The sequence below is a fragment of the Microtus ochrogaster genome, unplaced genomic scaffold (genome assembly GCF_000317375.1).
Source record: "Microtus ochrogaster isolate Prairie Vole_2 unplaced genomic scaffold, MicOch1.0 UNK29, whole genome shotgun sequence".
NCBI lineage: Eukaryota > Metazoa > Chordata > Mammalia > Rodentia > Cricetidae > Microtus > Microtus ochrogaster.
The window spans coordinates 2,225,599-2,238,675 of record NW_004949127.1 but is presented as its reverse complement, the minus strand read 5'-3'; the positions used below and the strand labels follow the sequence as shown (position 1 = coordinate 2,238,675).

Genomic DNA, 13,077 nt, shown 5'->3' with positions numbered 1-13,077 from the left:
CCCCAAGTGCACCAGCGCATGCAGAATGGAACAACAGCTGGAGCATGCCCCAAGTGCACCAGCGCATGCAGAATGGAAGCTCCAGGGCGAGAGAAAAGGAAGGAAAGGTAGCTGAGGAGAGGACGGTGATCTGACCCGAGCCTTTGTGCATATAAGAGGCTTGTTGAACACCCACTGAATAAACTCAGATTAGCCATACTGTGTCAGAAAGACAAAGAAAATATCCTGGAAGCAACCAGAGAAGCAGCTCATGACATATACAGACGGTTGATAAGATTACCGTCTGATTCCTCATCAAATACTGTACAACTAGAAAGCAGGAGAACGCATTCAAAGGGTTGAAAGAATGCTTTTAATTACAGCTCCCCACCTATAGTTTAAATGCCTGAGGGAAATGGAAAAATCGAATGTGTATTCTACGTTCATTTTGTTCCAAAGAATCTCCTTTCTGAAAACCCGAAAGTGCATAAGGACTCACAATAGCTGTGACTGCACCTGGACAAACCAGCCATATACCCAGTGGAGAGGGAAGTGTGGGAGGGCAGAGAATGGGGTGGATGCCATCAAAATGTGTGTGTGTGTGTGTGTGTGTGTGTGTGAAATTTTTTCCAAAAAAATTGAGAGATAAAATAGTTTATTTTTCTTCTTTAAATGAAGAACATAATGTTTATAGTCACTGATTATGTATCTCTGAAGTTCCCTAACTCATATTAGCCACAAATAACTTATCTGTAAAATGGAAATATTTTCCTCACTGAGCTAATATGTAAGAAAAATAGGGAAGTGCAAAGTGGCTTAGTGGGTAGAAGTGCTTTTTCACAAGCCTGCCAACCCGAGTATGGTTCTCTGACCTTCACGCCCACACACGTGCACACTCTCACAAACAGAAGGGACATGTGGTTGAAAAGCTTAGAATCTCTCCTACCATATTTCCCTCTGTTGTGATCATCAGTTGGCTGAAGTCCTGGGAGGAGCAAGGAAAGTCCAAACTCTTCTGTGAGTGGTGTCAGTAACTGAGCCACAAACCAGTCCTACATGGTCATTGAGCTTACCTTGTTTTGTGGTAGGACAACGGAGGCAGAGTTGTGGGCTCCAGTTGCTAAGTCTGTCCTGTCTACCTGGCAACACAGCTGTACAGGAAAAATGGTCCCTTTGACCCTTTGCCTAGGTGCTGTGGTGCTGATCCCGCACAGGGGGACCGCCTCACCGCAGCAGCCACTGCACAAGGACATGGGAGTCATCATGAGGACAGACGGGCAGTTGTAACTGCTCTTAGTGTTGGCAGCACTAGTGAGTAACAAAAATTAAGTGCCACAATATTCTTAGTACCAAAACTATTTTTAAATGTCCAACACACATGCAAATCTTCCCAAATTAGCTATCGGCTGGAAACAAATTGTGAAATAACATTTTAAATGCATAAATAGATGTACTTTTACCAACTGGCAGATAGACAGCCTAAAATATCCCTATGTAAAGGCCTCATATGCTCAGAGTGCAGTTTGTTACATATGGCTGGCTAATTTTTTAGATCCTGTCAAATAGTGAATAGGAAAACAAACTGTAATAAAAGAATATATAACCTTGACAGTCATTTGAAATGTACCATGTGTTGCGTGTGGAACAGCTGCCAGTGAGACCAGTCGACCTGTTCCACTTCCCGTGACTCAGTGCTAGATAGCCAGGCTTTCTAAACTAGTTTTTGGCAACCAAGCTTTCTTGGAATAGTCGTCTTTCTTTCAAGTTATTCAGCACAGGCATTTGTAATAAATCCGCAGTTATGGATATATAACTAAAAATCATTCACATGGCCTCCTTCAAACCTAAGAGCTCGATCACACAGTGCAGAGCCAACTCTTCCTTGGGAATAATTAATTGTTACCATATGAAGCTGTGAGAACAATGTGACCATGTCCGACTTTTAGTTTTATTATGTCACTACTTATCTAGAAATGAGCGGGGTGACATTAGCTTCTAACTGCAAGACAAAGGAAGATAAGTGAGCTGAAAGCGAGGTTATTTACAAATGGCTTTGATGGCAGAATCGTCTGAATGAGAGAACTAGTCCACAGTGGATGTTTTTAGAGTAGACAGCATTAAAACTGACATTGTTTTCTCTCCACCAACTGTCTCCAGTCATTAATGTGGGGTGTGCATAGTACAGGAGGCTGACCAGGGCCTCTTTACACTAGGTGAGAGCTAAACCCAGCTGAAGTAAATCATTTGAAAACTTTTCTCAGAATATACAACGTACTGGACCATTAAAACCACAGTTCTTTAAGAATAGTCAACGAAGAATCCATGGGATGTAAGAACAGCGATAGGCTCCTCTTCACACCACAGCGTCGGTGCTGTCTCTTCTCGTCATGACTCAGCCGCCACTCTCTCCCCTCTCCCTAGTCACCATCCACATTGTGAGATTTAGCCTTTCCTGTCTAAGTACTGAATTACATCTTTTCCTCTCGGTCCCTGTTTCTGTCAGACTTACTCCATCTGGTTATGTCCTCGTGACTTGAGCAGTTTCTCGTTGTCAGAGGCCTCTGCCCACAACCCCAGCCTTCTTCAGTGCCATCGGCTCTCGTGCTGTCTTCTTTCCAGTGGTCCCTCCTCTCGCCTCCTCACTTTCTCATACACCCCCAACCTTTCCTGCCTTCCACGTCAGCTACCCCAGCATCCTGATCTCCGTCAGTGTCTCATAGCCTTGCAGCCTGATGACCCAACAGCTTCTGCATCTCCTAAGTCATGAGACTGTATGAAGCCCTAGGTATAGCTCCTGCATGTTTCCTGCCAGCCCGCTGGGTCTACATACTCTTGTAACCAGTCTGTATTCCTAGCCTTATTTGCACCCTCTTGCGCGTCAGCACCCCACAGCTCACTAGTTGCCACCCTTACATTCTCACTCTGTAGCTGTGTCTCAGCAGCGCACCCCCTCGCACCCTCTGGACTATTTCTACTGGAATGGCTCCTTGGTACTTCCAACTCAGTTTGTCTATGAATGAGCTCGTGGTTGCCTTCCTCTACCCCACACATGCCACAGATCTCCTCTCCAGAGACAGACTGATCTTGCCCCGCCTAGTAGATGACATCAGCGTGCACAGAGTTGCTCAGGCCAGCAGCCTCCACATAGGATGGATCGCTCATATCTGATCAGTCAGTGAGACTGATTGTTATGTCCCAGGAGCCTCTAACATCTCCAGCATAAATCTTCTAATTGGCTGCCTTCTCTCTACACTTACCTTTTAAATCCATTTTCTATAATATCTAGAATTGTTTAGAAATATAAATTTTACTATATCATTCCTATGTCTCCAAAGAACATTACAATAAATTGAAATTCTTACTTTGCCTTTAAAATAGTTTATGTTTTATGAACCTCATTTTGCAACTTAAGCAGTTGTGGCTTACATTTATTAAGTTGCCCAAGAACTGTGATTATTTGCCAGGACCAGGATTTTTCCCCCATAATGTATACTGATCACGGTTTTCTCTCCCTCTTCTTCCAGTTCTTCCCCACCTCACCTCCCATCTTTTCGTCTTTTATTTGAAGGAAAAAAAAACAGGCTTCTAAGGGACAATAATAAAATGTTATATATTAAGATAAAACAAAAACTAACATCTCAGAATAAGACAAAGCAAGCAGAAGGAGAAGAGCCCAAGGAAAGGCACAAGAAATAGATACAGCTGAAGAGACCCACTAGAGTGCACACTCAGGAATCCCATAAAAACCCTAAACTGGAAGCCATGATATATACCCAAAGGACATGTGGGATGAAATGAGAGAAAAATATGTATAAATATTATAAAAATAAAAAATAAGATAAAAAACCAAGACCTGACATGACATTATGAGACAAGGAACCTTCTCCAGAGGTGCTCAAGACCAGGATTGTTCCCACATGGAACACTAGTAAGGTTTCTCTGTTTATAACGTTTGGATGAAATGATAATATAAAGATGACCATCTGTACAGCTTTATTTTATCAATAAATTGGTCAGTTTGTATTTGGAACACTGTATAAAATTATCTTTAAAATACTGGAACTCAATAAAAACTCAGATAGAAATTGGGGTTCAGACTGAAGATGCATAAAGCAAAGCAGCCAGCCACTGACTGTGACCTCAACCTCAGGAATCTCAGAATGAGACTGTGTCTGACACTGTCTCCTCCCACTTTATAATCCTCTCTGGTTCTGGGACTAAAGGCATGCACCACCCAGTCTCTATGGGAACCAGTGTGGCTACTGCCTGGTCTGTCAGGCTGACCAGTGGGGCTGTTTTACTCTCCCAATCCCCAGGCAAGCTAATTTATTAAAATACAAATGAAATGCCACTACACAATACTAATAATACTTAAGTATCTTTTATTTTAGTGGCAAATACATCTTTTTTATTTTAGAAGGGAAATACATTTTTTTAATCTTTTTTCATTTAAAAATTTTTTGGACAATTTCACACATATATATGAGAATTTTAGAGCCGAGCAGTGATGGTGCATGCCTTTAATCCCAGCACTTTGGAGGCAGAGGCACGTGGATCTCTGTGAATTCGAGGTCAGCCTGGTCTATAAGAGCTAGTTCCAGGACAGCTAGGGCGTTTACACAGATAATCCCTGTCTCAAAAAACTTAGGTCATGCCATCTCTCCGTTGATAGTTTCACACGTGTAGATAAGAATGTTGATCATGTCAACCCTCCATCCCCCCTTTCCTAGTACCTCCCTTTCCTGCCGAAACATTCCCCTTCCCAGAATATCTCCTCCTCCTTCGTGTCTTCTTTTGGTTTGTGATCCACAAAGTTTAGTTATAGTTGCTTATGTGAACATGGATGAGAGATTATTTTCTGGAATGACACTCCTTACCCAGGCAGCCATTCACTGCCCGTGGTACACAGGGAGGAGTAGAAGGCCCTTCTCCAATGATGCATGCTGACAGACCTCATCTTGGAGTGCTTGTCCAGGTAACATAGCCACAGTGGGTTCACAGCACAGCAGCTCTGCCATACACATCACTGTTACCGCGTAAACAGCCCTTCTGATGAAGGCTGAGTGGAACTTGTCTATATAAACATGAGTATTCAGAAGGCAGTTGAGCAGAATGGCTGTTTAGCAAGACAATATTAATTAATGAAGGTCTGCCCTTTGGCACCTCCCCAGCCATAAGCCCTGGACCAGTTTTACAGAACCAGGCATGAGTTTCCTCTTGTGGAAGAGGCCTCAAATCCAGCCAGAAATCACTGGGTCATCCCCATGACAATTAAGCCATTTTTGCAACAGAGGACGTGTCTTGCCTGGCAAATCCTTCCTGTAGCTGTCATAGATGGATGAGCCTGTTGGTGACTTTTTCTCCTCCAGCTCCCTGAATGCCACAAGCCTTAAAGGAGCTAGCCAATAGGAGCAAAGCTCTCTGGTCAGCTCCATCTCGGTTCCCGTATGTCCTCTGACCAAAGCATATGGTGTTGAAGTCAAATATATCCTTAAATCTTGTAATGTGTGCATAGGCATATAATCGAAATGTTTTCAATGGGCGTTTCATGCGAATAGACTAATGCCCTCCCTTAAGCAATAAAAAGAGGATACATGACTGAAAATCTTGACAACCTCATAACTGGGATGTAGTGGAACCTATTTCTATGGTAGTTTTCTATTGTTTCAGAATTCTGAGTAGTTTGGAATGTTTGATTGAGGAATATTAGCAGTAGGGTAAGCCCCCGACAAGTTGTGAACTCAGGAGATTTTCTTTGGCTTTCCTCATTGTTTTAGACTCACACAGTTCCCTTCCTCCACCCCCACGTCAGGACAGCCAGCTTCCATCACCTCGGAATGGCCTAAGCTTAGCCTTTCTTAAGTCAGCTATTGATCCCATTAGAACTTACTGGTGCTTTTTTCCCTTCAAATTTCCAGTATGACAGCCAATTTTCATTAGCTATTGTGTGCTAACTCTGACGTAGAGTTTCTGATGTAGAGTCGGAAGCAATTTTTAACCCTCTTCACTGTGTAAACCTCTCCACCAAGACAACTCCGAATTTCACATTCCACTACGTGTGTTATGGATCGTGTATTAGCTAAGTATGTTAATGTGTTTTCTAAGCTCCTCCAGTCTTCCACCAAGATTCCTGAACTCCGATCTAAGGTTCCTGCATACCTCATAGCTCACATTTTTCTCCTCCTAGTTATGAGTCCCTTGATCCACAGAGCAGGCTCACTGGCTGTCAGAGAGGAGTTAAAGACTGAGATGTGTTGATCTCTGAGGTCAGCGTGGGTAGAGGACCGTGCTTGGTGATTGTGCAGCAGATAAAGCACATGGACCTGTGGTGTGGTGCCCTTAAAGTCCAAATTCAAGATTTATTTTGTGAAAGTTCAGCTCAATGGTTTGTTTGGTTTTTTTTTTTTTTGTTTTTGTTTTTTAAATCTAAAAACGAGCTAGAGAGATGTCTTAAGGGTTAAAAATACTTGCTCTTACAGAAGACCACAGGGAGACTCACAACCACTGGGACTCCGGTTCCAGAGATTCTGATGCCCCCTTCTGGTCTCTGTGGTTACTTCAGGGAAATGCTCATACACATACATTTTCTTAAACACCTAACAAGCAGAACTTATCACTTGCCAGATTGCAATAGCATTCAAGCTCCTGGGCTCTTTGGGCAGGAGTAAGGTCTAAGTGTTAACGTTCATTATGGGCTCAATGTATGCTAATGAGTTGCTTTGCCTCATTTCATTCGTACAGAAAAGCATGACAATACCTACATCATTATCCACTTTTTAGAGGAACTAATGTTAGAAAAATCAGTTTGCCGAAAAAACCATAGCAAGTGGAGCTGGTATTTAAATCCCAATATCTCTGACTACAAACTTTGTGGCAAACTGATTTAGGCTGAATTACCCATATTCATTCAGTGTGTGAATGTCTGCTCATCACGTGTGAAGTATGCACTCATTGAGCATCTCTCTCAACATTTGCCGTACACCATAAGATCTGTCTGTAGGGCATTTGCTTAATTAGTGACTCATGGGGGAGGATCCAGCCCATTGTGGTGGTGCTATTCCTGGGCTGGGGTCCGCAATCCTATAAGAAAACAGGCTGAGCAATCCAGTAAGCAGTACTCCTTCGTGGCCTCTGTATCAGATTCTGCCTCCAGGTTCCAGGCCTCTGTGAGCTGTTGTCCTGACTCCCTTCGGTGATGAACTACAGTGTGGAAGTGTAAACCAAATAAACCCTCTCCTCCCCAACCCTCTTTTGATCATGGTGTCTCATCACAGCAATGGTAACCCTAAGAAACTGTCGAAGCCTGCGAACCTGAGTTCAGTGAAAAGCCAGTGTAGCAGCCTTTGCCTGTAATCCCTACGCTGGAAGGCAGAAGAGGAAGGATCCCTGAGGGTCCTTGCTGGACAGCCAGTGAGCTCCAGAGTCAACAATGTGAAGTGTGCCGAAGGAAGACACTTGATGCTCTCCATCCTTCACGTGTGTGTGTGCATGACACACATGTGCATCTCTCACTTCACAGTAACAGTAAAACAGAAGCTTAGAAATACACGAAGATACACAGCCCTTAATTCACAGTACCTAGGAATGTGTCTTCCCACATACCTGTGCAAAAACTGGGGCTGTCAACCTTCTTCAGCTGCCATATTAATAAATAAATTATTCCATTGTTACATATTTGCTAAATTAGAATTTCTTGAGTATTATTAAAGTTTGGTAGCATTTTCATGTCTGCAGGTCAGTTTTGCTTGTTCTGTGAAATAGTTGCTTTGAAGGTCTGTGCTTCAGCCTGTGCAGGCTGGTGTCTCATCGGCTCCTCACAGCCCAGCAAGCAATGTGAGCGTCACATTCTGTGGGTTCTCCTTGCTTTCTAACAGTGCTATGCAGAAAGGCCCTGGGGAAATGCTGTGTTGCCATGGACACTGGGTGCAGCTGAGGTATGTGGAGCTGGTGGTGTCTCTTTAAGGCACTTATGTTTTCTTCCATACGCTTCCCAGTTGGTTTATAGGAGCTGTCTCCTGTCTGAACAACTTGTGCCTGATCTCTCATTGAGTCTTGCCTGGCTTGCCCTGTCTGCTTTTTTATTTTTTATTTTTACCAATGACATTTTTCCCTGATTGCTGAATTTTGTTGCATACATAGCAATACTTTGCTGTTTAAAAATCAAAATGTGGCAGCTTTCTTTTCTCTTAGCTTTCACTCTGTGGTCTTTACAGATTTGGTCCTGTGTTTACGTTTGTGTGAACAGTGATGCGGGTCTCACTTTTTGTCCTTAAACTTCCGTCTTCGGCTGCCTGTCTGGAAGTGTGCCCTTACTTCACCAGTACTTGCTGCTCCCTGCTTTGCTATTCTCTTCCCTTAATCTATTTGTATCTTAAATTCAGCCCTAGCTTTGAAATAATGGAGGTTTAGAAAAAGTATTGAGTTTGTTGTTCATTGGTTTTCTTTTGTATAGAAAAGTGTGGGGTTTTTTTCTGCTATTAAGTGAGTCTTTCTTTTAAATGAGCCCTCTAGAGTAAACAGGGGTAATGTGACTGAGAAGAACATCCTACAGCATTCTCTTATACCTTATCTTCCTGCCACGTCATAAGGTTATAGCTTCTTTGGAAGTTTAATTTGCATTTTGGAGCATGTACAGAGCATGATGTTAGTTTTATATTTTTAAGTTTTTATTTATGTATTTTGTGTGTATGGTTGTTTTGCCTGTGTATTTGTCTATGCATCATGTATATGTGTGTGCCCTCAAAGGTCAGAAGAGGGTGTCAGATCCCCTGGGTCTGGAGTTATAGACAGTTGTGAGCCACCATGTTGGTGCTGGAGATTGAACCTGTGTCCCCTAAAGGAATGCTGAGCCATCTCCGAGCCCATAGTTTCTAATTTATAACTTAAATTCTCATTTTTTTCCTCTGTTTTCCTGTAGGTCCCTTGTAGTTTGGAATATTGGGATGAACTCCAGAAGGTCTTCGTTTCATTCCAAGAATTCAGCCTGTCTGAAAGCAAAGTCTGTGAATTGCAGTTGCCAGACATCAGTCTTGTGAGCGACCAGAAGAAACTGGTGTCCTCTGATCTGTGGAGAATTGTTCTGAACAACAATCAGAATGCAGCAGATGACCAGAGGTAACAGAGGCAGACGAGAGAGGAGGGCAGCAGACAGCTACTGGGCATGTGCCTGACGAGAGACAAAGGAGGTGGAACTCAGTTCTGCTGCTTGGCAGTCTGGGCTTTGATCACAGTATAGTCTAAGAGCCCGGGAAAGAGCCTGTTACCTAAATATAAAATTAAAATAATGTATAGTGTCAGTCGAACAAAACATTCCATCCTTCTGAGCCAAAAACATAGAGGAAATGGCCTGATGGGCTCTTGATGTAGTACTCAGAATGGCGAAAATAAACCTGGGGAAGTAAACGGAGGATCGTGTAAGTGTAATTGTCCATATATAAAGTCAAACTTTGAAAATATATTCATCTTTAATGATTTTTTTTAAACTTTAAGAGGTAAATCTGCAGACGCTAGGAACATTTGACCAACCAAGATCAAGCTGCTGGCATTTGCAGCTATGAAGTCACAGCTGTCGTGATGGATTCTAGAAGCTACAAGCCGCAGATATTCTTGATCACATCTCCAAAGCTTCCTAGACACATTATAATTCCAAATTATGCCCATTTCTAGTATATGCCTTCTTGGTGTACGTCTAGTCTTAAAACTGTTCAGCAGGTCTCCTGCTAAGCCTTTGTACTTACGCTGTCATGAAAGAGAAGAAAAAGAGTGTGAGCTCAGCCCTCCCTGGACCGTAGGCTGTGTGCAGTGAGACACTGCGACCAGGGACCCCTCCCTGGACCGTAGGCTGTGTGCAGGGAGACACTGCGACCAGGGACCCCTCCCTGGACCGTAGGCTGTGTGCAGTGAGACACTGCGACCAGGGACCCCTCCCTGGACCGTAGGCAGAAAGGGGCTGCTACATTTCTTAGCAGGAGAGAGCAGGGAACTGTCAGGAAAGCTGCAGGTTACTCTGAGAAAGTGGTCCCAAATGCGCTAGAGGAACTTAAAAAGTCTGCCACAGTCAGAAATGTCACTGCGGTTTTTGGAGGAAGGTCCCTAGTTAGTTTTCGGCTGCTCAGCCCCAAAATAATCACACAGAAACTATATTACTTAAATCACTGCTTGGCCCATTAGCTCTAGCTTCTTAATAGCTAACTCTTACATATTAATTTAACCCATCTCCATTAATCTGTGCATCACCACAAGGTCATGGCCTACCAGCAAAGTTTTAGCATGTCTGTCTCCAGTGGGGCTCCATGGCTTCTCTCTGGCTCTGCCCTTCTTCCTCCCAGCATTCTGTTTAGTTTTCCCTGCCTAGATAAGTTCTGCCCTACCAACAGGCCCAGGCAGTTTCTTTATTCACCAATGGCATCCAGAACATACAGAGGGGAATCCCACATCAGCAGCATAAGCAGAAAACCCTTCTTCTTGGGACAGAGAGCACAGCTATTGATTAATGAAGTGTAGGGTCCATTAGTGTGCATGCCTGAGGTCTTTCTTGTGTTGTAGCTTTGCCTGTTTCTTCCTCTTTTCATTGCACCACTTTGTAATTGTGGTAGTAGTGCCAGGAATCAGAATTAAAGAGTGTTTAACTTTTCAGTGTCTGCATTGTTCAGTCTTTTCATATTTTAGTGTAGAGATTGTTGAAGGTCTTTTCTTGTAAGTTAGCAAGTAAATATCATTGTTAATTACAGTTTTGTATAAACTTTCCTAAAATTAACTATAGAGAAACACCAACTGACTTCCTGTTTAAGAGGACTCATTCTCCTGTTTCTGAAACTGTGATGGATGGGCATGGCATATAGGGAGGATAGATGCTTGTTGGCTTGCAATGTGTGCTTAGATAGTTAAGTTTGGGTAATAAATTAACATATTGTGAATTTAATAGGATTAATAATTCTTTAAAATGAAAAAAATCAAAAGTTAATGTTTGATTTATGTACATTTTCTTTCAAAATGTAATCATGATTTTAGGTGTGTTAGATTTATTGAGTTTTAACTGTGTTAAGAACTTCCCTGTTCCACATTTACATGGTCTCATTGAAACTGCTGACGGTAAATTGGGGGTAACCCATGTCTGTTGCTCTGCTTGGTTTCGGGAAAGGGACAATAGATGTTTTCCACCTCTCACTTTAACATTCTTGACTGATGGTACAGACCACCGAGGTCTCTGAGCAAACTCGGGGTACCTGGTTTTATTCTGTTTTCGAAGCTAGTCTAGGCTGTTTCTAGGCTAGTCTTATAGCCTAGAAGCCATCAACCTTCAGTCACTTTCTTTGCTTATTATTGGGGTGCTTTGTTTTGTTTTGTTTTGTTTTTGGAGTTTTTTGTCCCATACAAGTTTTCAGAGCTAAAAAATAAAATTCACTAAATGAACCCCTAACCTGCCATCTTGCTACATGAAAACAAGGATAATTCAAGTGCCACTGTCCAAAATAAGTATAGCTTCTCACGTCTCCATATCCCATTGGAGTAGTCTGAGATTCCCTAAGAGCTCAATGACTGTCCTATGTATTTCAACCCCAAACATGGTGCTGTGAGTTACAGTTAGTCTGGAAGGCCCTGACTGAAGAGATTTAGAATATGAGGTCATATATCTGCAAAGTCACGTCAGCTGCCTTGCTCCAGTCAGCGCTTAAAAATTCATCCGAATCCTAAATGAACAGCCTGCTGTTTACCCTTTCTTTGGCAGTTGAACGCTGAGTTCAAAATTTTACTTGGTTTTTTTAACTGCTAAGCAAAACAAGCAATAAAAGGATGACAGGGAAAAAATAAATCACCATTACTGTGTTTTCCTAAAAGGAATATAAATACATTTTATGCAATTTCTAGAAAGAAAACATCAATCCTTGGATAATGTGTCAATATTACATGCAAGGACTGGGCTGTAGTTCCGTGGTAGTGTGTGCCTAGCATATCCAAGGACTGGGCTGTAGTTCTGTGGTAGTGTGTGCCTAGCATATCCAAGGCCCTGGGTTTTCTTCTCAACACCAGAACAACAAAAACTTGAATGTAAACAGATGCTTTTATAGTTAGAACTGATGTGCTTGTCCAGCACTCTTATGACTAGAGATGTTCTTACCATAATCCTCTCAGTGGTTAAAGACAGATCAGCTCAGACTCTTGTGCTTTACTGTAAGGAAGGTCATGTGAATAAAAAAAAAAAAGTAAAAAAGTCTCATGGACCAGAGAGAAGAGGGGAGGGGAGGGGAAGAGTCCACAGCCTCTTGCCTACAGTTGAGAATAAGTAGGCAGATTGACAATGGCATCCCTGGACATGTGTGAATAGCAGGATACCCCTCAGAGAACTTGACAATGGCATCCCTGGACGTGTGTGAATAGCAGGATGCCCCTCAGAGAACTTGACAATGGCATCCCTGGATGTGTGTGAATAGCAGGATGCCCCTCAGAAAACTTGACAATGGCATCCCTGGATGTGTGTGAATAGCAGGATTAACCATGTAGAGATGCTGAGATCAACTGAGTGCTTCACTGGTAAAGACAGATTATTGTTGGGAGGTGTGCCACTTTTAGGGGTTCACTCCTAAAGAGCTTATATGAATGAATTTGTAGATATTATATCAGACCTCCCTACACTGCCATTAAGATAGGATCAGTTTACATGCCGACATTCTGAATTCCCCTTATTTAAAGCATTCATGACCTTCTATAGGCCACCCAGAAAAACTGAGAAGTAACCCTTTGGCCACTCTGGAGACCCAGCTGTGTAAAAGCCCTCTGTTTGTGGTGCGGCCTCTGTTCTGTTCTCAACTGCTCCAAACATCTGCATTTACAGCTTAACTTCACTGTGGGTCAGCACAGTGCTAGGTCATGAGCTCCAGCTATCTATCTCTAGAGTTTTTGCCTCTAGGAACTGTTTCCCAGCCTGTTACAAGTGAGCAGTGTCAAGCACCCTGTAAACACTCTGATTGGCCTATTCTGAAGGGATGAAGTGTTCAAATATAAATAGTATAAGTTGTGAGGTTTGGGGTTTTACTTCCTATTTCTGCCTAGTTCCTGCAGCTTCTTTTTTTTTTTTTTTTTTTTTTTTTTTTTTTTTTT

General features: G+C 42.6%; 1 protein-coding gene across 5 annotated transcripts in view; it reads left to right on the top strand.

Annotated features, from left to right (window-relative positions):
• Positions 1-13,077, top strand: part of Vps13b (vacuolar protein sorting 13 homolog B) — a 441,647-nt gene that overhangs the window by 348,380 nt on the left and 80,190 nt on the right. For 3 of the 5 annotated variants that reach the window (XM_026789767.1, XM_013354110.2, XM_026789769.1), the window contains exons 40-41: positions 7,854-7,913; positions 8,897-9,093. In XM_026789767.1, the coding sequence (XP_026645568.1) occupies positions 7,854-7,913; positions 8,897-9,093 (257 nt within the window). The remainder of the gene's footprint in view (positions 1-7,853; positions 7,914-8,896; positions 9,094-13,077) is intronic. The other 2 variants (XM_026789768.1, XM_026789770.1) reach the window with 1 other exon arrangement.